The 23272-nt window shown below is 48.6% G+C and overlaps 3 protein-coding genes and 1 pseudogene across 3 annotated transcripts; 1 reads left to right on the top strand and 3 right to left on the bottom strand.

The window, feature by feature from the left end:
• Window positions 1-2608: 2608 nt before the first annotated feature.
• Window positions 2609-3058, bottom strand: LOC121142395 (40S ribosomal protein S12-like). Its single transcript, XM_040752205.1, has one exon. The coding sequence runs from the start codon at window positions 2990-2992 to the stop codon at window positions 2609-2611; it is 384 nt and encodes a 127-aa protein (XP_040608139.1). The 5' UTR covers window positions 2993-3058.
• A 9285-nt stretch (window positions 3059-12343) lies between these two features.
• On the bottom strand, window positions 12344-13655 carry LOC121142392 (annotated as a pseudogene).
• Window positions 13656-14777: 1122 nt separating this feature from the next.
• LOC121142394 (histone H2A type 2-A) lies at window positions 14778-15319 on the bottom strand. The gene has a single exon (XM_040752204.1). It carries the CDS (start codon window positions 15266-15268, stop codon window positions 14876-14878), a length of 393 nt encoding a protein of 130 aa, XP_040608138.1. The 5' UTR covers window positions 15269-15319; the 3' UTR covers window positions 14778-14875.
• Window positions 15320-22138: 6819 nt separating this feature from the next.
• Window positions 22139-22678, top strand: LOC121142393 (histone H2A type 2-A). The gene has a single exon (XM_040752203.1). The coding sequence runs from the start codon at window positions 22188-22190 to the stop codon at window positions 22578-22580; it is 393 nt and encodes a 130-aa protein (XP_040608137.1). The 5' UTR covers window positions 22139-22187; the 3' UTR covers window positions 22581-22678.
• Window positions 22679-23272: the final 594 nt, after the last annotated feature.

Genomic DNA, 23272 nt, shown 5'->3' with positions numbered 1-23272 from the left:
TACTCTTTATTTATCTTTAGAAACTGCCATTTAACCAAGAGGTTGTCCTTGTTATTAGGGAGACCAGGTTCAACCATCTATTTAATATGCACGATTGAGAACATATACTTTTATAAATATGTTAACATTGTTAAGAAGGCCCTGTAGGCCATTTCTTCCTCACAGAAGTTTTTATTAGGTGTAGTATCATGAACTCATTTAAGGATTTTTGGAGTTGAAACTGAAGTTGGCTTCTCTGTGGGCTGAGGCAGGAGGATTACAAATTCAAAGCCTGTCTGGAACACTTAGTGAGCTCTTGTCCCAAAAAGCAAGAAGAGGACCGAGTATGTATCTTAGTGGTAGGATGCTTGTTTCTCATGTGGGAGACCCTAGATTTGGTCCCTGGGGTAGAAGAAAAACATAATTCCAAGCTAGTGTGGTGGCGCCAACCTTTAAAAACCCCAGCACTCGGGACGCAGAAGCAGGAGGATCTCTGTGAGTTTGAGGCCAGCCTGGTCTACAGAGCGAGTTCCAGGACAGCCTGGACTACATATACCCTGTCTCTAAATAAATAAGCAAATAAACACAATTCTGTCTGTTAGATGGCAGGCAGTCTCTAAGGCAGTGATGATATAAGGCTAAGCAGAACAGAACGGCTTCTGGCTCCCTGAAAGACAGACAGATGATAACCCTCGGCGATAACAACCGTTGGCAAGTGTAGGGCAGGTGCAGAGTGATGGGGGGTGCTCTGACTCACCACTGGAGGTCGCCTTAGCTACTTTTCTGTGGTTTGAATAAGAATGACCCCCATAGGCTCATATATATGAATGCTTGGTCATTAGGAACTAGAGCTACTTGACAGCGATTAAGTGTATCACGGGGAGTGGGCTTTGAAGTTTCAAATGCTCAAGCCAGGCCCAGTGTCTCTTTCTCCCTGCTGCCTGGGAATCTGGATGTAGGACTCTCAGCTACCTCTCCAGCACCATATCTGCCTGCACACCGCCATGCTTCCCTCCATGGCGATAATGGACTGAACCTCTTTAGCTGAGTTGTCATGGTCATGGTCTCTTCACAGTGATAGAACAGTGATTGAGAGAGCTGGGAAGAGACACGTGACCAAAGTAACTTATAAAACAGAAAGCATTTAATTGGGGGCTTCCAAAAGTGGGTCCATGACCGTTTTGGTGGGGAGCATGACTGAAGATAGGTAAGGACGTGGAGTGGTAGCTGAGGGTTTGCATCCTGATTAGCAGGCAGCACACAGAGAAGGAGCTGACTAGAAACAGTGAGGGGTTTTGAAATTTCAAAGCCCACTCACAGTGGCACACCTCTTCCAAAAAGGCCACACCCCTTAGTCCTTTCCAAACAGTTCTGCCAACTAGGAACCTATCGTTCAAACATATGAGCCTGTGGTGGCCATTTGCATTAAAACCACCACAGAGGAAGGCAAGGTCTCTTCCAGAGAGAGGCCCGTAGGCTAAGAGCAGGGAAGGTTAGGAAAGAATGTCCCAATCAGAAGGCAGCATGGGTGAAAACCCCCAGGGGAGTGGGGAAGAGGGGGCCCCCAGGGGAGTGGGGAAGAGGGTGCTCAGGAAGAGATAAGCTGAATTGGAGGAACTCAGTCACAGGCTAGCATGACTAGGAACAAAAAGGCACTGGAAGGCATTAAAACAGGGAGCTCACCTTCTCAGAGACCATGTGGTGTGTCCTAAGGCACACGGCACCCTGATCCTCCAATGACGGTTCAATGCAATGGGACTTCCTTTAAATGGAAAACAGTGCTTCAGGCTAAACAGGTTGACAATAGACAGCATGGCATCCTGCAAGTGGCTTTCTTTCAATATTTTATGGTTTTTCTGTATGTGAATGTTTCTCCTGCATGTGTGTGTGTGCAGGACCGCGGATTCCTTGGAGCTGGAGTTACAGCCAGCTGTGAGTGTGGATGCTGAGGACTGTTGGGCCTAAGAAAGGCTTGGATTCGAGGCCCAGTGTAAGCTCCTGAGCCTGACTTGAGTTTAGTGACCTGTCTCTAACCTGTAACCTCCACGTGGGGGTGACTCAGCCAGATCTGATGCAAGATTGCCCCCTGCCTAGCTACCTGCCTGCTTGGTGGAATACTATTGGTCCTTAACTCCTCATGTCACCTTACCTATCCCAAGATTCCCATCCCCTACCTCCTGTGTGTTGGAATAAATCGAGATCCTGCTTCGACAGACTCCCGACTCAGTGTGGTTTTTTTCTCCCTGATAACTAATGGAGGGAGGGTCTGAGTCGTCAACACTCACCATCCTGCTCAGCCCCCCGGGAAGAGGCCAGCTGGACTGGCCCTTCCCCCTCTCTACCTGCAGGGAGGACCCTGCAGAGGACAGAACCCGAGTCCTGCACAGCCGTCTCTTCAGCAAGTGGCTTCCTTATTGTAGTTTGGTTTTCTCCGAAGTTTGGCCTCTTAAACAAGTTCAGTTGGACCCAAACATGTAATTTTAGATATTTAGTAGCTACCGTCTCTCACTAGACGTTAAGAGCACAGGGCGTGGCACCTGACTGCCTGGTAGTGAAGCTCAATTCTTTATCACTCAATAGTTAGAAATGATGGTCAGTTTTTTTTTTTGAGCCAAAATTTTTTATTTATTCATTTCTTGCACTTGAAGTACTCCTTGGCCTGAGATTCTTTGTCATACTCCTTAACCACTACACAACTGCAACCAACCACTTTCCGTGGTTTCCCCTCTCGATCGATTTTACAGAGGCCTACCCATTCCCCTAGTTTCTTGTCATCAACCTTAATTAGGTTGATCTGGTGCTCGGCACAAAGGGCCTCCACCAACTTGACATACATGGGCTCATCACAATTTGATGCAAGCACACAGAGATGGGCTTGGCGCTTGTCTAAGGCTTTGGCAGCTTCGCGGATGCCACGTGCGAGGCCATCGTGGATGAGGGCGGTCTTCAGCACCTCCTGAAGTGCGGTATTGACGTCCATTACACCTCCAGCAGCAACGCCTTCCTCGGCCATGGCGGTGGATTACGGGTGAGGCCGAATCTTGAACACACCCGAGCCTCCGCCTCCGCGCAACTCGGCGGCGGCAGGGGAAAAAAAAACATGATGGTCAGTTTTAATTCTCAGTTCTACACCATTTAGAATCACTATGGAAACAAGCCCTGGAGCACGTCTACAGATTTTTTAAAAAAGATTTCATTAAAAATTTATGAGTATATTCGTATGTGTCTGTCTGAATGTGTGTGTGTGGGTGTCCATGGAGGCCTGAAGGGGTTGTTTGATCCCATGGAGCTGGAGTTACAGAGCTGCCCCATGAGGCTGCTGGGAAGCATATTTTGTAATTGTCTGATTTGTTGGTGTGTGGTGTGCGTGGTGTGTGGGTATTTGCATTTTAGCATTTGTGTGAAGGCCTTCATATCTAGCCGAATGAGTTTTCTTCTTCCACCAAATGAGTTCCCGCGGTTAGACCGGGGTTGTCCAGTTTAACAAACTGCCTTTAGCCCTAACCATCTCATTGGCCCCCATTCAAAGTGTTTTCAAATCCATACACAAAGAAGGAAATTGACATTTGAGCACTAGCTGCACCTTTTTGTTTTAGATGTGTGTTAGCCCCGCAGTCTTTATCATTTAAGGATATGTAAAGAAATCTTTCATTCTGACATAATATGGTGTCTGGAAGGAATTTCCTTCAAAATGATCCCGGGTGACTGAGTTGAGTTATATCATGTGAACATAAAATGTATTATTTATTTTTGAGACAGGCTTGCACTGAGCAGCTCTGGATGTCTGGAAATTCTCTCTCTATATTAGACCAGGCTGACCTCAAACTCTCAGCATCCTCCTGCCTGTGTGCTCCAAGTGCTGGGCTTGCAGGTGCGTGTCATCAGGCCCAACTGAAATGTTTGTATTTTAAAGCTGCTAGCTAGCGTCTCTGGACAAGAACCTTACCATTTTTTTACTTAGAGGTTTTTGCTTTGTGTTTATATGTGAACAATGAATCTTTGGTAAACATGGTAGTATGTTCTCAGCACTCAGATGGGCAGGAGAATCTCAAGTTCAAGGCCAACCTTGACTACATACTGAGACTTTGTTTCAAATAAGCTTTAAAACACAACAAAAGCAAATATTTGGGGCCTGAGAGATGGCTCAGCTGTTAAGACCGCTTGTTGCTCTGGCATAGGGGTTTAGGTCCCAGGTTCCCCCCCTCCCTTTTTTTTTTCTTTTTCTTTTTTTGGTTTTTCAGACAGGGTTTCTCTGTATTGTTTTGGATGCTGTCCTGGAACTCGATCTGTAGACCAGGCTGGCCTCGAACTCACAGAGATCCGCCTGCCTCTCGAGTGCTGGGATTAAAGGCATGAGTCACCAACACCTGGCTCCTAGATATCCTTTTACAACCCTCTGTAACTCCAGTTCCAGGAATCTGACACCCTCTTCTGGCCTCCTTCGGCACCAGGCATGATTGGGGTGCACAGACATGCAGGCAAAAACATACACATAAAATAAAAATGAATCAATCTTTAAAACACAGAACAAACCTTGAAATTGGAGTTGAGGAGACCTGTACATGCTATGATTGATTGTAATGTTTTCTAACGCTGCAGTACTATGTGTTCTCTTGGCTTCCCCCCTGTATTTCCTTAGCTGAAACAACTGGGTTATTTCTGTAGCAGTTTTTCCATCTAGGTCTTTTTTATTGTTTTCCTTATCATATGGCGTATCACAGTCCCTTTCCGCTATATTTCCAGCAAGTCAGTAGAGGTTTGATTAGGTGTAAGTTCACATTTCACCTCTTGGTAAGTGATAGGATCCCTTTTGATATAAGTAGGAAAGAAAATGTATGTATGTGCATGTTATTATTTAAAACACTGTTCTGAACACCAATAATGATGCTCACTTGTAAGGATTTGGGGGACGGGAAAGCTTTGCCTTATTTCTTCTTATCTCTTATAGTTTTAGTTTACTGGGCACATGCTCTTACAAATATTGTTAGCAAGGAGTGGCAGCTGGTAGGTGGAATCCCAGTATTGCTGGGAGCGTGGCAAATCTGTGGAAAGAATGTATTTCAAAATACCTAGGAACCTGTAGACGCTCAAGGTATTGCAGTTAGTTCTGAGAAGGAGCTGAGGAAACTCTCAGTGACACAAACAGCAGCCGATTTAAATGAAGGGCAATGATAACAAGAATAACAAGAGGCACAGGAATCCCTGGGGCAAAGGGTGACCTACGGTCTGGGATTGGGACTCCGCTGTCCCCAGCCTCATTAAAAATACAGTCACAGGAAACTCTGAATACCAAGCTGGCTCTGGTGGTGTAGACCTGAAGTCCCAACACTCAGTTACCCAGGGAGGGCTTGAAGCTTCTCCAGTTAACAAGCCCTACCCACCCCAACCTCCGCCCAGTGAGCACACCTCTGTCTCTCTCTCTCACACACACACACACAGAGAGAGAGAGAGAGAGAGAGAGAGAGAGAGAGAGAGAGAGAGAGAGAGAGAGAGAGAGAGAGTTGTTTTGTTTGGCTGAACTTGAACTCACTGAGATTCACCTGCTTCTGCCTCCCTAGTGCTGGGATTAAAGGTGTGCACCACCACCACCCAGCCCAGTTAATGCTATTTTAAGCTGCCAAGTGGGTGTTGGGAACTGAACTTGGGTCCCCTTCAAGAGTAACCAGTGCTCTTGACCACTGAGTCACCTCTCCAGTCCCTGTCATACTTTTCTTAAATACAAGTAAGTCACAGATTCTATTTCTACTGAAAGGAAGGGGATTAAATGAAGGATATTAGAGGCTAGCAGTCACTGAGACCACTTTAGAATTCTGCTTACCATAGAAACATAGAGGAAAATATTTCAACTCATGTCAGCTGTTTTTCTTTGATTGATATTACTTTTAACATAAAATAGTAAAACTTTTTTAAAAAACATAAAAAAGGACAATAAAAAAAGAGGACTAGGAAGCCTGCTGAGTTCCAGTGCTCTCAACACATTTCAGCTCCTCAGAATGAATCCTGGAAGGCCGACGTTGTGATTTTACAGTGGAGTAACCTGAGTGTTAGACAGGACAGATACTTTAGACTTCTCCTTCCGCATGCTGTATAGTTTCAGAGTGCCCCTGCCCAAAGGAAAATCATCCCAGTTCATAAAAGAGGCTGATGACGACACAGGTGAAATGATTTGGTGGTGTGTTCTGACGCTTTTGAGTTTTATGTGGGGGCAGTGGCTGTGGCTCAGGGGTAAAGCACTTGCCTCATATACAGGAGCCCCAAGGTTCAATTCCTAGTTCTACCTAAAGATTGTACACCGTGCCCAGTGTGATGGCACACCCGAGGCAGAGGCAGGAGAGCCATAAGTTAGAGTCTAGCCTAGACTGTATAAACAGGACCTGTCTCAGAAACAAAGGCCATGAGCTATCAAGATGACTCAGTGGGTGACACTTGCTACCCAGCCTGACAGCCGAGTTAAATCCCTGGCCCCACATGATGAAAGGAGGGAATGGACTCATGGAAGTTGTTCTCTGATCGACACACATGCACTGTGGCACGTGTGCTCACACACACTCACACACATACACTCACACACATACACTCACACACATACACTCTCACACACACACTCTCTCTCACACACACACACACACACACACACATAGGAAATAAATGTAGCTGGGCAGTGGTGGTGCACACCTTTAATCCCAGAATTTAGGAGGCAGAGGCAGGAGGACCTCAGTGAGTTAAGGCCAGCCTGGTCTACAAAGTGAATTCCAGGACAGCCAGGATTGTTTCACAGAGGAACCCTGTCTTCACAAACAAAGCAAAAACAAAAAACAAACAAAGAAAGAAATGTAAAAACCGAGGGTATTGTAGAGTATCTTTTTTTTTTTCTTTTCTTTTTTTGGTTTTTTTGAGACAGGGTTTCTCTGTGGCTTTGGAGGCTGTCCTGGAACTCACTCTGTAGACCAGGCCTCGAACTCACAGAGATCCGCCTGCCTCTGCCTCCCAAGTGCTGGGATTAAAGGCGTGCACCACCAACGCCCGGCTGTAGAGTATCTTTTAATACAGTCAAGGTCCTGAATTCAATCCAGCAGCAGCACAGTTAGACAACTAAGTAAATGCATAAGTGACTACAGAATAAACAGGGACAGAAGGCTGCACACGATAATGTGCAGGTCTGTTAAGACTTGAGCCTCGTCCTGCAGGGCTTGGTCATGGAAACCTGACTGGGGAATGAAGAAACCACAGACACACACAGGAAAGCTGTGATAGGGTGGGCTGTACTCACTTTGGAGGAGGGCCCCCGCCACACAGTCCGGAAGCGGTGTATTTACTATGCACAGAACAACGAGACAGCCAGGTCAGCTAGTACCCGTGGCAGGTCCCTGTAGGGGGTTGGTCTCAGGCTGTTTCCTTTTGGGAGGAGTGTGGGGACACCAGACCTTGAGCAGAAACCCACTTCCCCTTCAGCCTGGGAGCAGGCAGCTGTGAGATAATGTTTACTGAAAACAATTCAGTGCTATAAAGCTCTTGATAGGGCTCAGATAAGGGCTCGCTCACTGTAACACCATGACTTTGACACTCCCTAAGGCTAGATGCCTCTTCCTGTGCTCCCTGCTGTGTCTCCCCGATTCTGGAGATTAAACCACCAGCCAGGAGGGTGAGAAGTCTGGGAAGAATTGTATGTAGATGGATGGCAGAAGTCCTTAAAAAGGGAAGGGGGGGGTGTTTCTTGGAGAGACTTCTCTCCTAATCGGACTTGGGGTCTCCTCCTAAGCTGACTTGGGAAGCATAAAGTTTTCTTAAAGCAACCGACCGGTCTCTGTGTCATCTATCCCGACCACCTCGCTACATTCTCGGATGCAGGCTGCACAGCAGGTGCAACAGAGGGGCAAGCAATGGTTGACAGTTTCTGCACACACAGGTCAATCACTCATAAGCACTTACATTTGGATCATATTTGTCACACCTCTGAGCCTCACCTGGGTAAGATTTTGTCTTTTCCATGGTCTCAGGCATTGGGGTCCTTGACATGGCCATGCCCATGTCAATAATATGTATTCTCTCAGGACTCCATCCACTCCCCCCACATACATTTTTAATCATTTGTTTTTAATTTTATTACAGTTCATTTTGTGTGGAGGGGTATGTTTGTACCATGACACAAGTATGGAAGTTGGACATATGCCTTTAACAGAAAGGTAGAGTAATCGTGCTGTGCTGAGAAACACATGCACAGATTATATTTCCTTATTTTTCCCTTTGGTTTCAGGATGCTATTTTCTGCCTTCCTTTCCTGCCTCCATCAGCACCGTGAGCTGTGCAGGTATTCCCCAGATGACTGTCCTGGGGCATAAACTCACCCCAGGGATTCCCAGAGCCTGCTGCATGTCCTCTGGGTGGTTGAGAGACACCAGCTGAGCCTCCAGCCCTCTTTCCAGATCCACAGTGCCAGCTGCATGAAGGACAGTGCCACTTGCCACTGCCATTTACAGCTGGGCTCTGGCACAACCTGAAACTTCTCGCAGGCAAGGTCTCCTCTTGGGAGCCAGGCTGAACCAGGACTCTCAGAGGCCCCCGATGAAAGCGCAAAGAGAAGCCCAGTTCTGAGTCCCTGCTCAGGGCACACTCGGCAAGGTTCAGCCTGGGCTGGAGCCAGGGACACCAAGGAGTTAAGGTTTTGGTTCCTGGTTTCCCCACAAGAAATTCTTTGGTTATCAGTCCAAGAGCTGCTGTGTCTAAGATATCCTGTTTTCTCTTTGCCAACATTTTTCTTCTAATTTAACTTTCTGTTGATCTTGGCCCATTTCCCCTGCAAACAACATGTAATAAGATGTTGTAGTGTTGGGCCTAAAAAAGGCTGGGATGCGAGGCCCAGTGTAACCTCCTGAGCCTGGCTAGAGTTTGGCGACCTGTCTTTGATCTGTAACCTCCACGTTGGGGTGACTCAGCCAGACCTGATGTAAGATTGCCCCCTGCCTAGCTACCTGCCTGCTTGGTGGAATACTATTGGCCCTTAACTCCTCACGTCACCTTACCCTGTCCTAAGATTCCCATCCCTACCTCAGCCCTATATAAGTTCCTGACTGTTGGAATAAACCCAGATCCTGCTTTGACGGACTCCCGACTCAGTGTGTGTCCCTCCCTAACTAATGGGGGGAGTGTCTGAGTCATGGACACTCGCCATCTAACTCAGCCCAGGGAAGAGACCCGATAGACCGACCCTTTCCCTGCTCTACCTGCCGGAGAACCCGGCACTGTAGTTCTTAATAAAGTTGCTGAACATGAGCCATCAGCTCATGCAAGACTTTCTGCTCCCAAACTCTGTCTTCTTTATCTTTTTATCTCTGGTCCTCTCCCTTGGCATCTTGGTGTTTCAGGACCCTGTGGGTTCAGGTCAGTCTCCCAAACTCCTGTCATGGGAAAAGTGGCATCCAGTAACTCAGGTAGAGAGGTTCAAAGTCACCTTTGTTGTGCCAGGTTTGCGGAATCCCAGAAATTAACCCAAGTAGTTGACACTCTGATGCAAAAGCAAAAGGTTCCATTTATTGTTCAGCTAGCCAGCCAGATCTCTTTCCACGGTGGAGGAAATGAGATGCCCACCAAAAGGAGGTTTAAAGGGGCAGACCACAAGGTTAAGGCCACAAATTTCAGTTTCCATGGTTACTTAAGGTCATACAAAGTACAGAGTAAAGCAGTAACTATATATATTAAGCAAGATGCATTTGAGTGAGATAAGACAGGGCATGGGCTTGCAGGGCTATGGGGGTCACAGGTCTGTCAGCTATCCCCTGGGCCTGGGGATCTTTACAGCTGGCAGGGGATCTTTACAACCAGCAATTAGCAAGGAATGTTAGCAGGAGTGGTGGACGTTACCTCCCTTCTCTGAGAGCAGGGCTCAGGTGCCAGCCATGGCACTCCTGATTTAAAGAGTTTCCTCTTCCATTAGAAGTTCCCATTCTCTGTATAGATTTAGGACCCGGGTTTTTAAACTTTTATTAATTTTAATTTTTGGTCCCTCAAACTTTAATTCCTTTTCTTGTCCAAGAGATCCTTTCTGCTCTTTTCCCAATCCAGACCCAGGCAAGCTTCTGTGTGCTGATGACTTCTTCTCAAGAACTTTGGTCCCTAAGGCCTCCACTTGACCTTGAGTGCAAGATTTTTTTTTTTGAACCAAACTACTCCAGGTAATCTTTCTTCATATTTAGCTTAAATATATCAGTCCAATTAAAGTCCATTGCAGTATGCCCATGGGTATTTTGTTTTTCATTTGGAAACAGGATTTTCACATATGTAACTGGGCATGAGCTTTTAAATGAAATCACCCTTAATTTAGGCCTTAAATTCAAAGATTGGTGTTATGTGAGAGGAGGAGTCTGTCCCTACATGTTGTGGGGTTGAGCCGGGAGGCAGATGAGTCACTCTGAGCCCTGGGCCGCTCGTGCTTCCTGCCACTTCCCCTGTGAGCTTCCAATGTCAACTGTTTGAGTTTTATCCTTAAGTCTATGAACTTTGGGGCCCTTTCATACTTTTGCCTTGACACACAGTGCTTGTGGGAATTTGGATAAAATACTTGAGTGTCCTTGCCGGCTCTGTGAGGTGATTGTGATTCTGCCTCAACCATTGGCAGACTCTGAGCTTAAGAAACACGATATTGTCACTTCCAAGTGTCATTGCACAGTGTGGCCCGGATGAAACCACCGTTGCCTCCTTCATCCTCTCTCTCCCCTCGTGTTCTTCACCTCTCGACAGCCATCCTTTCTAGTTTAGGAGTTCTCGCATAAAATTATGGTTGGAACACTTAAACCTTAGTCTTCTTTATGCATTTGTGTGCATATACACTAAGAGCCAAATTATATGGCCTCTGCTCTGAAAGTTTTGAGGGTTGGGTGTTCTCTCTCTCTCTCTCTCTCTCTCTCTCTCTCTCTCTCTCTCTCTCTCTCTCTCTCTCTCTCTCTCTCTGTGTGTGTGTTGTCTCTAAGGTGGCTATGTCCTGGGGAAGCCTGGTTCCAGGCTGAGGAATTTGGTCAAATAATGTTATTTCCTCAGAGAGTAAGCACACACTATTTTCTTCCTTCTACAAAAGACCAGGCTTAATTAAGGCAGCTGAGCGGAGAATTCTGAGAATGATGTCCTTTCTAATTATACTGCAGTAGACCCTACCTACTTAAGACCCCCCTCACCTCTCAACATAGCCACGCTGGAGACTTTTGAATGGCATAATCCTGAACCCAGAAAACTCTAGGAAACACAGCTCAAACCATAGCAGGTCACTCCAAATGTCACATATTGGGTAGTCTAACCCGGAGAAAGTTTCTCACAATTCTGGAGACTAGACTTACAAAACCAAGAGACATCGAGCCTTTTCCCTGGCTTGCATGGGCCCCCTTCCTACTGCCTTCCTGTCACCCCCGTGTGTTCTAATACCCATTTACAAACACCATTTTGTAATAGGCACAGCTGATTTAAAGGCTCCACACTGAAGTACTTGGCGTAGGGTTTCCACAAATGACTGGGGGGGGGGGGACCAGGAGCATAATTCAGTTCACCAAAAAATACAATGGGAAAATCCCAGTGGGGCTAGGGCTGAAAACTAGGAGGAACACTGTCAGGAGTGACCACAGTCCCATCCTCAGTTTCCCCCTCTGCCACTCCTTTCAAAAGGGAAGTATTTTAAAAAGTGTTTCTGCTTCAGTTTCTCCACTCCTCGGTGACGCAAGTGTCAATGATCAAGAGGATTAGGAGTCGGACGTAATGCAGACTCTGATCCCTACCCCAGTTAACAGGCTATCTTTGTTTCCTATCTTTACTTGGGGCAGAACAAATCTCAAATCCTCGTCACAGCTCTGGGGGCTCCCAGGTAGCAGAGGTGAATGACGTTGTGTCCCTGGTCATTGACCACATGTATCACCAAATTCAAAGAGCCTTGGGCTGATAATTTGTCAAATATTTAGACAAATCTTCCAGAAAGACATCCACAAAATTTCAGGCAGTAGACAAGAGGGAAGGTACCAGATACCCGACAGTGACCTGAGTTATTTACTGTGGTCTTTGAGTCTCAGGTCTAACAGCCAACCCTGCAGAAGACCCTCCTCAGGGCAAGGGATAGCAGATCCTCCTTGACATCCAGAGTCTGTTTCTGTACAGAAACGTCTGTGATAAACGATGCACATATATTTACACACACATATATACACATACATATGTGTATGTATGTATACACAGACATCCACAGATGGGTTGGCAATTTAAGAGTAAATTAAATGGAAATAAGGAGAGAAACTAACCATTGCCACAGAAGCCTAAGATCAGATCATAGTAATAATTGCTGAATTCTAGGAGGCTAACAAGAAGGATAATTCCAAGTGTTAGAGGGAAGGTGAGTGTCACTGGAATTTATTTCTGATATAGTGGTCCACCGACCATGGGCACAGACATTGCCTAGCAGATAGGGGAAGGAGCCATCTACATAAGTCTAGAAATTTAGTGCGGCAGTCATGAGATAACTGGAAGCCACGTCTCCTGCATGTTCAGCTAGTTTAGACAGGGCGGCTCTAAAACAAACAAAAAAACAGAACAAAAGATTTAAAACCGGGCGGTGGAGGCACATGCCTTTAATCCCAGACCTCGGGAGGCAGAGGCAAGCAGATCTCTGGAGTTCAAGGCCAGCCTGGTCTACGGGGAAAGTTCCAGGACAGTCAAGGCTTCAGAGAAACCCTGTCTAAGAAAAAAAAAAAAAAAAAAGGCTGACTGATCTAGATGAGCTTAGTTACAAGTCACTCAGCCACTCCTAGGTGCTGGCTACTCAGGGCAGGGCCTGACAGTGTAGAACACTTCCGGTGAGAATTACTCCAAGTAACCATTCAGTGGCCGGAAATGCAAGATTTTCTCAAGCCTCTGCCTCTGGGCCACAGTAATCGCACCTCGGGATAGCAACTACACTATTTGAAGTAAATAAGACACGAGAAACTAAACTTTCTTAGAAAAGGCTACGGGTGCAACGAGTCCCAGATAGTCGCTGATGAGCAACCACCGCGAAAACCACCCCAAGAGGAATCGTGAACAGCTCCTTCCGGGCGCACGTGGTGGCTCTGAAAAGAGCCTTTGGTGGGAGGGAACGGGGACCGAGAGCTCAGGCGCGCTCCCCGCGGATGCGGCGGGCCAGCTGGATGTCCTTGGGCATGATGGTGACGCGCTTGGCGTGGATGGCGCACAGGTTGGTGTCCTCGAACAGCCCCACCAGGTAGGCCTCGCTCGCCTCCTGCAGCGCCATGACGGCCGAGCTCTGGAAGCGCAGGTCGGTCTTGAAGTCCTGCGCGATCTCGCGCACCAGGCGCTGGAACGGCAGCTTGCGGATCAGCAGCTCGGTGGACTTCTGGTAGCGCCGGATCTCGCGCAGCGCCACGGTGCCGGGCCGGTAGCGGTGCGGCTTCTTCACGCCGCCCGTGGCCGGCGCGCTCTTGCGGGCAGCCTTGGTGGCCAGCTGCTTGCGCGGGGCCTTGCCGCCGGTGGACTTGCGAGCGGTCTGCTTCGTGCGGGCCATGGCAGAGAAGGGAGACACCGAGACCAGGAGGGACGGCGGAGACCTGCCCGGGACCGGAGTCCGCCGTCTTTATAGACGCAGTCCCCCCTGGGCGGGGCGGGGCAAGCGGCTTGAAAGTCCCGCGCTGCCGGACCATTGGCCGCGGCGTCACGGGCCCCGGGCGCTCCCATTGGCTCGGACATGCCCCGCCCCCAGCCAACCCGCCCCTGGTCCCGCCCTGCGGCTGGCTGACTCGCCCGGGCTCTCCGCGGGTGGGGCGGTGTCTGCTGGCTCCCGGTAGACGGCCAGTGCCCGCTCCGCCCAGCTCTGCCGGAAAGGAGCGCGCACGCCGGTCCGCTCGCCCACCCGGCGTCCAAAGTCACAGAGCTAAGGTTGCTCGGTGCCGCCCAGGCACCCACGGTCCCCAGATGTGGCCGCGCCCCCTCCTCTCAGACTTTGCCGAAGGACCGGGTGAGAGCGGCAGCCGGACGCCCGGCCTCACTCGCCGTCCTGGCCGAGTCCCAGCCGAGTCCCAGTCTCCGGGAAAGGGCAGGAAGCTTCCGGGAGGGTAGGCTTGAAAGACCTTAAGTAAACGGGCTTCAGGCTGAATACCTCGGTGAAGTCCCGAGCTCAATAACCAGACGGTTGGATGCAACCGCAAGAGGTTTTTAGTTTTTTACATAGGGGCCTGTGGGCGATTCAGCAGCTCGGGTAACTGAACGTTTGCAGGCCCTAGGACAGCTTTCTTTTTATATACATAAGTTTGGCAAGCAAAGTAATAGGGTATTGTAAGGAGTGGAGCTACTGCAGGTGCAGATCTGGGCAAGCAATAAATCGTCAGAAGCGCGGGCATAACTCCTCCCTGAAGAAACCACAATGTCAGAATTACATTTATCTCTACAGCCTGCCGGTTTCCTTCCTTAACACTCTGGACCCGATGTTCTTTCTAATCAGACCTGGTTCCCTGCCTAGGGGAAAGGACCTTGGGGAAATTTCCACTGAGGCAACCTTCTGAGTCTCAAAAAAAAGGGGTGGAGTGTGTATTGAGGTTTTTCAGGCTGGGAGCTAGCGGGCATTTTGGTCGTGTGGGGTGTGCACGTGGGTCGGGCCAACGACATATGGCGGCAAGTGCTTATGACTGTGACACCCTCTCGGGCGGCCGAAGACCGGCTGCACGGCATGCCCGGGAACCCTAGCGCAGACGGGAAGGGGATTGGGGACGCGGAAAGCGAGTGGCGACGCGACACCCTCCATACGCTCAAGGACGGGTCGGGACGGGAAGGCTAAAGCCGTCTACCGTGACACAACTCTTTAATCTGAACCAGTGGGTGGCTCTGAAAAGAGCCTTTGAGTTCCGGGCGTCCGAGACGCGGGCCGAGGCGAGCGGCGGCCTCACTTGCCCTTTGCCTTATGGTGGCTCTCGGTCTTCTTGGGCAGCAGCACGGCCTGGATGTTGGGCAGGACGCCGCCCTGGGCGATGGTCACTTTGCCCAGCAGCTTGTTGAGCTCCTCGTCGTTGCGGATGGCCAGCTGCAGGTGGCGCGGGATGATGCGCGTCTTCTTGTTGTCGCGGGCCGCGTTGCCCGCCAGCTCCAGGATCTCGGCCGTCAGGTACTCCAGCACGGCCGCCATGTACACGGGCGCGCCGGCGCCCACGCGCTCCGCGTAGTTGCCCTTGCGCAGCAGCCGGTGCACGCGCCCCACTGGGAACTGCAGCCCGGCGCGCGACGACCGCGACTTGGCTTTGGCGCGAGCCTTGCCTCCTTGCTTACCGCGGCCAGACATGGCGAGGAAACTCAAACACACACGCTATCGCAAACAGGAAACTGTACGCCGGCACCGCCGCCTCGCCCTTTTATAGGCAGAGCCCCGCTTGCACGCCCCACGCTCTCATTGGCTCGCTCGCCGCCCTACTCCCTGCCCAATAGGGGCACGCGCACAGAATCCGCTCATTTACATAAACCCGGCTCGCCGCCGCCAACGCGCGAATCACGACGCGCGTGGCCAGAGCCCTCATTTGCGTGCGGCCGTTCTGAGGGTCCGATCCTGGAAGCCTGTGCTTGGGGTGCGCCCCACCTCCAAGAGGGCCGGCGGCGAACGCAGCCGGCGGGGAGAGCTGCGCCCGCACACGGTCGCCCCGGGAGATCCAGGCCGCCCTGCTGCAGCTGACTAGGTCATCTAGTGCCCCGCGCCTATTGACCTCCGGGTAGGCTCTTTGCGGAGACTCCCACCTTCTCTAGGATAAATGCTGGTTCAACTTCGGCAAGTCTCGTCCTTCTCTTTTTCCCTTTTAGCAGTCTCTCTGACTTTAGCCCTCACTTATCACAGTTTTAGGCCCCGAGAGTGATCCTGATACACAACAGCTGCGGCTGTCTTTTAGCCTGCGTCTGCTTTCTAGTTATCTTCAGGGTTCATTTTGTCTAACCTGATTGGCTTGAGCCGAGCAGTTGGTTAACTGTATTTTGGTTATGTATAGGAAATGGCAGTGAATGTAAGTCAACAAACCTATTTTCTAAGTACAATGAATGCGTTCATGTTTGCTTAGAAAATCAAACCTTTAAGTTTCTACAAATCTTGGGATACCTTTCTTCAAGCACATGCTGATCTATGCAGAGAATTTCCATTGAGGAAGATGGGGACTTAGCTAGATATAGCTGGTAATTCCTTTGTCCTGTTTGCCTTCTACTTGCAACATTGTATTTTGTTGTTTCTCTGTACTGCTTTGGAGCCTGTCCTGGAACTGGCTCTGTAGATCATGCTGGCCTTGAACTCAAGAAGAGCTTGACTGTCTCTGCCTCCCTAGTGTTGGGATTAAAGGCCACCGCCCTGCTTACTGGAAACATTGTAAGACCTTCCTGTTACATGTTTAGTGTTTCACTGATAGGAGCCTCACTTTACTCTTTTAGATTAAAGGGTCACTTTCATACAATGGCAACAAACTCCTTGAAAAGAAAGACAACATAGGGTTTTGTGTGGGTTCACTACGATTACTGAGTTTTGGCAATTTAATTTTGTGTACAAAAATCGAAATAACTTTAAAATTAAAGATAACACTGGTGCTTTTACCGATCATTTGTCCTGTGCCTACTCAGAAGCTCTGTTTAGCCTTCTACTGCGTCGAGGTTAGAGTGATTCTTAAGTGCCATCTCTGGGCTGGCACGGTTTTAGCACCAGCATCAGTAATACCTAGAGAAATGTCACAGCCAGCATGTTCGACACTCTGTGATTTGTGTTAACAAGCTTGTGGATGATGCTGCTGTGTCTGTGAGAACCACTGGTACATTAGACATGTTAAATTGGAGCACAGTTCTAGAGTAACACAGGCAGAAATATTGGGCTAGTGTTCTGTTGTGGAGGTGGAATTGTAAGTCTTGTGGAGAAACAGGCAAGAGTGAAGCCCCCAGGTTTTTAGCTTAAACGACTATCTGGGTAGCCGGTGTTAATGGTGGAATACGGGGAAGCTTTGTAAGAGCCATCTCTGTGGGCCCCAACAGAGGACAAACGGAGAGAATCAGAACTGAGCCTCTCAAGAGTTCAGCTCACTTTGGGGCCCTACGTAAACTTTAAACTCAAAGTTAAGCCAGCCTGTCTGACATATTCTTGCTTAGTTTGAACGTTGAAATAACAATGACAATTTTCTGGGATAAAGGAATGTGAATCTTTGTATTGTTTTATATATATGAGTGTTTACCTACATTTATGTGCATCATATGCATGACTGGTGCCTCCAGGGACCAGAAGTGCGCATTGGATTCTCTGCAGCTGGAGTTACAGATGGCTGTCAGCCACCATGTCGCCCTGGCAACTGTAGGAATCCATGTCCTCTGCAAGAGCAGCGAGTGCTGTTAAACCCATGAGCCATCCCCTCAGCCCTGAACTTTTGTATTGACTGGTGTTACACAAGTAAATAGACTGATAAAGAAAAATAAACATTTGGGCCCAATCCACAAATGTTAAAAATAAGCATTTCATGAGGGCCAAAGATTAATATTAGCACCACAGAAAAGTATGGAAACCTTTTCATCTAAAAGTTTATTACAATTAGAATTCTTAGCAGCTGCATTCTTAAGACTGCCAAAGTTAGCCAGGCGGTGGTGGCGCACGCCTTTAATCCCAGCACTCGGGAGGCAGAGGCAGGCGGATCTCTGTGAGTTTGAGGCCAGGCTGGACCGATAGCCTCCAAAACGATACAGAGAAACCCTGTCTCGTAAAAACCAAAAAAAAAAAAAAAAAAAAAAAAAAAAGTGCCAAAGTTAGGTAACACATTGTTCTCTCAATCATACAGGCTAGACGTCTGAAATGGAGGTGTGACAGGGCTGGTGGACTCCCTTTACTATTTTAGGATGCTTTCTCATCTTTCTGCACTTAGAAGCAGGGATGTTTTTGTTTGTGGTAGCATAACTCCAATCTGCCTCACCCTCCTTCCCTGGCAAGTTTTAGATTTTATTCTTTGACAATTTCATGCAGGTATGTAATGTACTTTGATCATATTCACCTGGCATTATCTCTTTTAACCCTTGTTTCTATTTTCTTATGAAGTTATTAATTACACTGAATGTAATCCTACTGTAATTAACTTGATTACATCTGCCCAAATGCTTTCAACTAAGGCAAAAATACTAAATTACTATGAGTTAGACTTCAGTATATCTTTTGTGTGGATAAAGTTCAAAACATATCAGTAGTTGATGGCTCTGGTATGCTGTGCATAGTCTTTAAGTTTTCAGAACCTATTAATATTTTCTTGAATGGGAAAAAGGATTTGCCTGTTAGATTCTAAGGCTGAGAGATTATCCTGGATTAACATCTGAATAAGCCCTAAATCACCAGAGCCCTGGTCAGAGGTAGGGTAGTCGATCTAAGATGCGCACACTGTCCCAGAGCCCTGAAGAAGTAGGCGGCAATGCAGGGGAAGGAATGAACTTGCTCTTGAGACAAGCAGGCAAAGAGCAAGGTTTCCTTCTCCATGTCCTTCATAACGACTGCCACAAGAAGGCGTGGCGGATTTAAGGGAAATCGTCCCTCCTCAAAAGACTTGGATGGGTCATTCCCCCTTCAGATGATTTAATTTAGAAAATGCCTCACAGGTGTACCCAGCCACTTGGGTTTTAGCTAATTCCAGATGTAGTCAAGTTGGCAAGAATAGCCATCACAACATCTATTTCAAAACTACCTTTGCTAGCTAGCGCTCTTCAGCGCTTTCCCAAGAGTTTCATCCTGGAAAACAAAACAAATCAAAATAGTAAAACCTACACAAAAATTTATGGTGGTCAACACTTCACAGAGAAACCTTGTCTTGGAAAGCAAAGAAAACTATTACAATAATATAGGAGTTATATATTAGGTCAAATACACTATGATACAATGTTACATTTACTAAACTAGTGTTCAAAGCACACGTTTAGACATTCTAAATATGCTAAACATATCTAGTGAAGTCACACTACTTTCCACTGACATCTGGTAGATGGGAGAAAGGTGTTTCGTAAGATTTTGCTGTGTGTATATATGGATGTGCTCTTTCCATAGCAATAGGTCAGCTGTAGTCAGCTGTCTGCCTCCTGTCCTCTGCATTGCTCTCTCTTTCCTTCCTGTGATGCAGGGTCTTTCACTGAACCTGCAGCTGAGCTTCAGCTAGACTTGCTAGCCAGAAGGCCTCAGTGATCCGTCTGTGGTCCCAACCCTAGCTTCCCACAAGGGCAGAGATTATATAAGAAATCCATAAACACCGTCATTCCTATTAAAATCCATAAACCCTGTCATTCCTATTATTCCACAGCTTCTACTTCAGACTTTATTTTTTCAACGACATTAAATTCAAGTATGAAAGCATCATCTTACCACCAGAGTATTGTGTGACTTTCCCTAGAGAGATGTGTGGGGGGGACCCTGCAAGTGTCATGGCTGGGTGAGGTCAAAGTGGGTGAGGCCAGAATGAAACTCACTTCAGCCCAACTTAGCTAAGCTAGCCAGTGTTGGGCCTAAGAAAGGCTCAGATGCGAGGCCCAGTGTAACCTCCTGAGCCTGGCTAGAGTTATGCAACCTGTCTCTGAACTGTAACCCCCACGTGAGGGTGAGACTCAGCCAGACCTGGTGGCTTTTGTTTCAGCAGTTTTCTGAGCCTTATACATTTTATCTCCTGGGTCTTCTAGGCCTCCATGCTTTGCATGAGAAAATGTTTTCATTTGGAGGAAATAGCTATACAATACAGAAACTTCAAGAGAGCTATCCCATGGAGGACTGATAGCATGATTAACCTTTGGAATTAAACTTTTGATTAAATTTGGTTTCTGTGAAGCCCCTACCAATGTCTAACATGCTTATCATTAAGCTAGAGTTCACTGCTATGTTAAACAGAGCACAGAACTATAGATGAGGTTTTTGGCAAACATTTGAAACATAAAATTTGGTCAGTTATTTGGTCATCGGTTTACATTCCAACACATCCCTATGGTTTCCCGATGTAGGGCTAGCTTTCATGCTACCATTGCCAATCTTCTGTTGTACTTTGTAGCAAGACCTTATTAACATTGGGTGATCTGTACAATTTAATTTCATTGCTACTTATCATATAGTATCTGTGGCTAAACATTTCATCTGAGACTTGTCTACAAGGTCTTACATGAATGTTTTCTGGAAATACACTCTTCTTGCACTGGAGTCATTTTGTATTTGCTAAAATAAGCAAATCCAGTTGCAAAGCTGCAGACTCCTAACTAACTACAGCTGGCGCTCCCATCTCACTGTGTAAAGGGCCACCTGAGCCATCACATTCTGCCACTGACAGCCTCTTCACAAGCTTTCCAAGATCTCCAACAAAAAACTGTATTTCCCATTCCAAGTTATTTTCCTAAACATAGTCATCAACTTATTTCCAAAGTCTATTCCTTCACCCAATAGGGTAACATATTCAATACTGTCAATATGCCCTTTCACTTCGGCTATATTCCACAATGCCAAAAGTCATAAAACTGTGCCAGTATCCTTAGAATAGGAAATAACACAAACAAGTTGGGAGATAGACTTACAGTAACCAAAGGTTTTAGGGTAGGCCTCGGCTCTAGAAACCCTGGCTAAGCTCAACCACTCATTCAAATTCAAAAGAAAATCAAAGTGGAGACTTAGTCAAGGTGGCTGTTTTGGGGAGAGGAACAAATAGGAATCCAGTAAGTACCACCGACCACGCCTATCTTCAGGATGCTGACTGGCATGAGCTTTAGCGTTCAGCAGAGGAGGAACTGGGGCAGGCAGGCAAGGTAAGCATAATTTAGCATTTCTGCTAGTGTCTTAGATCATTGCTACAGTTCTGATCCTGCAAGGTGCAGTCCACATAGCTGTCATCATGTGAGGACATCACTTGCACTCATACAAACAGGTCGTTTCAGCTCTAGGGTGTGGCCTTGTCTTCCTGGATAATTGCACTAATCTGTTATGATGCAAGAGAAAGGTAGGACAATGACTTATCTTTGTGCCTTCAGCTAAAGAAAAGGAGACAGACACAACCACAACATAAGGCAGAGATGGCAGGCTTTCAGTCAGTTCTGTTACCCTGTGACCACGAGAGAGGTCTTTTTATTTTTTCAAAAGCACAAGCACCTGCTTCTTTAGGGACTAGGTTCCTGAAGTAGCTCTCTCCGTGCTGAAGTCAAACCGCCCTCTATACGCCACTTCTATGCCCTTGGGGAGTCAGATACCTGTTTAGGAAGTTCCCTGGGAATTCATTATACAAGAGTGTGTTCAAGCGTGTCTCTTGGTTGAATTTTTAGAAGCATGAGGTTACTTGGAGCAGAAGTACCCAAGGTGGCCTGGGCCCCAACCTGCAGGGACTATGTGCCAGGAAAAGTCAGCCAACACCATCAGAGCAGCAATGTGACAGGAGCCAAGGAAAGAATGCAGCAGCTGGGGAGAGAGATTCTGCTGCGCAGCCACGTGGGAGACGCTGAGGGAAGGCATAGTGCGGGGGGTGGGGGGGTGGGGGGGGAGGAAACTAACCTCCCAAATGTGACTTCACATATCCACTTGAATCTCAAGTTACCAAAGTTAATGAGAATGCTTGCTAGATACTCAACTTCTCAACTTAAAAATGCTTCTCCATATTCCATCCTGTTAACACTATCTATGCAGATAGTTGTTCAAGCCAAAAAACTGGGGGCTTCACTCTCGCCTATTTCTCCACAAAACTTACAATCCCACCTCTACCACAACAGAACTCTAGTCCAGTATTTCTGCCTTCGCGGAGGTCAAAAGGCGGGCGGCACTTGGTGACCTGATACAGGTCCGCCTGGGTCTCCCGGGGCGCACGTGTGTGGGCGCACCTCTCCCCCGCGGCTTCGCTCGCGCTCGCCGCCCGCCGGACCTCTCGGAGGCGGGGCGCTCCCGAAGCGAAGCCGACCCACGGCGAGCCTCGCCCACTGCGGCAGACCGGAGGCACACAGGCTTCCAGGATCGGACCCTCAGAACGGCCGCACGCAAATGAGGGCTCTGGCCACGCGCGTCGTGATTCGCGCGTTGGCGGCGGCGAGCCGGGTTTATGTAAATGAGCGGATTCTGTGCGCGTGCCCCTATTGGGCAGGGAGTAGGGCGGCGAGCGAGCCAATGAGAGCGTGGGGCGTGCAAGCGGGGCTCTGCCTATAAAAGGGCGAGGCGGCGGTGCCGGCGTACAGTTTCCTGTTTGCGATAGCGTGTGTGTTTGAGTTTCCTCGCCATGTCTGGCCGCGGTAAGCAAGGAGGCAAGGCTCGCGCCAAAGCCAAGTCGCGGTCGTCGCGCGCCGGGCTGCAGTTCCCAGTGGGGCGCGTGCACCGGCTGCTGCGCAAGGGCAACTACGCGGAGCGCGTGGGCGCCGGCGCGCCCGTGTACATGGCGGCCGTGCTGGAGTACCTGACGGCCGAGATCCTGGAGCTGGCGGGCAACGCGGCCCGCGACAACAAGAAGACGCGCATCATCCCGCGCCACCTGCAGCTGGCCATCCGCAACGACGAGGAGCTCAACAAGCTGCTGGGCAAAGTGACCATCGCCCAGGGCGGCGTCCTGCCCAACATCCAGGCCGTGCTGCTGCCCAAGAAGACCGAGAGCCACCATAAGGCAAAGGGCAAGTGAGGCCGCCGCTCGCCTCGGCCCGCGTCTCGGACGCCCGGAACTCAAAGGCTCTTTTCAGAGCCACCCACTGGTTCAGATTAAAGAGTTGTGTCACGGTAGACGGCTTTAGCCTTCCCGTCCCGACCCGTCCTTGAGCGTATGGAGGGTGTCGCGTCGCCACTCGCTTTCCGCGTCCCCAATCCCCTTCCCGTCTGCGCTAGGGTTCCCGGGCATGCCGTGCAGCCGGTCTTCGGCCGCCCGAGAGGGTGTCACAGTCATAAGCACTTGCCGCCATATGTCGTTGGCCCGACCCACGTGCACACCCCACACGACCAAAATGCCCGCTAGCTCCCAGCCTGAAAAACCTCAATACACACTCCACCCCTTTTTTTTTGAGACTCAGAAGGTTGCCTCAGTGGAAATTTCCCCAAGGTCCTTTCCCCCTAGGCAGGGAACCAGGTCTGATTAGAAAGAACATCGGGTCCAGAGTGTTAAGGAAGGAAACCGGCAGGCTGTAGAGATAAATGTAATTCTGACATTGTGGTTTCTTCAGGGAGGAGTTATGCCCGCGCTTCTGACGATTTATTGCTTGCCCAGATCTGCACCTGCAGTAGCTCCACTCCTTACAATACCCTATTACTTTGCTTGCCAAACTTATGTATATAAAAAGAAAGCTGTCCTAGGGCCTGCAAACGTTCAGTTACCCGAGCTGC

This window comes from Mesocricetus auratus, unplaced genomic scaffold, assembly GCF_017639785.1.
Source record: "Mesocricetus auratus isolate SY011 unplaced genomic scaffold, BCM_Maur_2.0 Super-Scaffold_100009, whole genome shotgun sequence".
Lineage (NCBI taxonomy): Eukaryota > Metazoa > Chordata > Mammalia > Rodentia > Cricetidae > Mesocricetus > Mesocricetus auratus.
This window is presented reverse-complemented; position numbering and strand designations above follow the sequence as displayed.

What these genes read in the sequence shown, in the direction of transcription:
- LOC121142395 (XM_040752205.1), bottom strand. Translation starts at nt 2,992, where the DNA reads ATGGCCGAGGAAGGCGTTGCTGCTGGAGGTGTAATGGACGTCAATACC.
- LOC121142394 (XM_040752204.1), bottom strand. Translation starts at nt 15,268, where the DNA reads ATGTCTGGCCGCGGTAAGCAAGGAGGCAAGGCTCGCGCCAAAGCCAAG.
- LOC121142393 (XM_040752203.1), top strand. Translation starts at nt 22,188, where the DNA reads ATGTCTGGCCGCGGTAAGCAAGGAGGCAAGGCTCGCGCCAAAGCCAAG.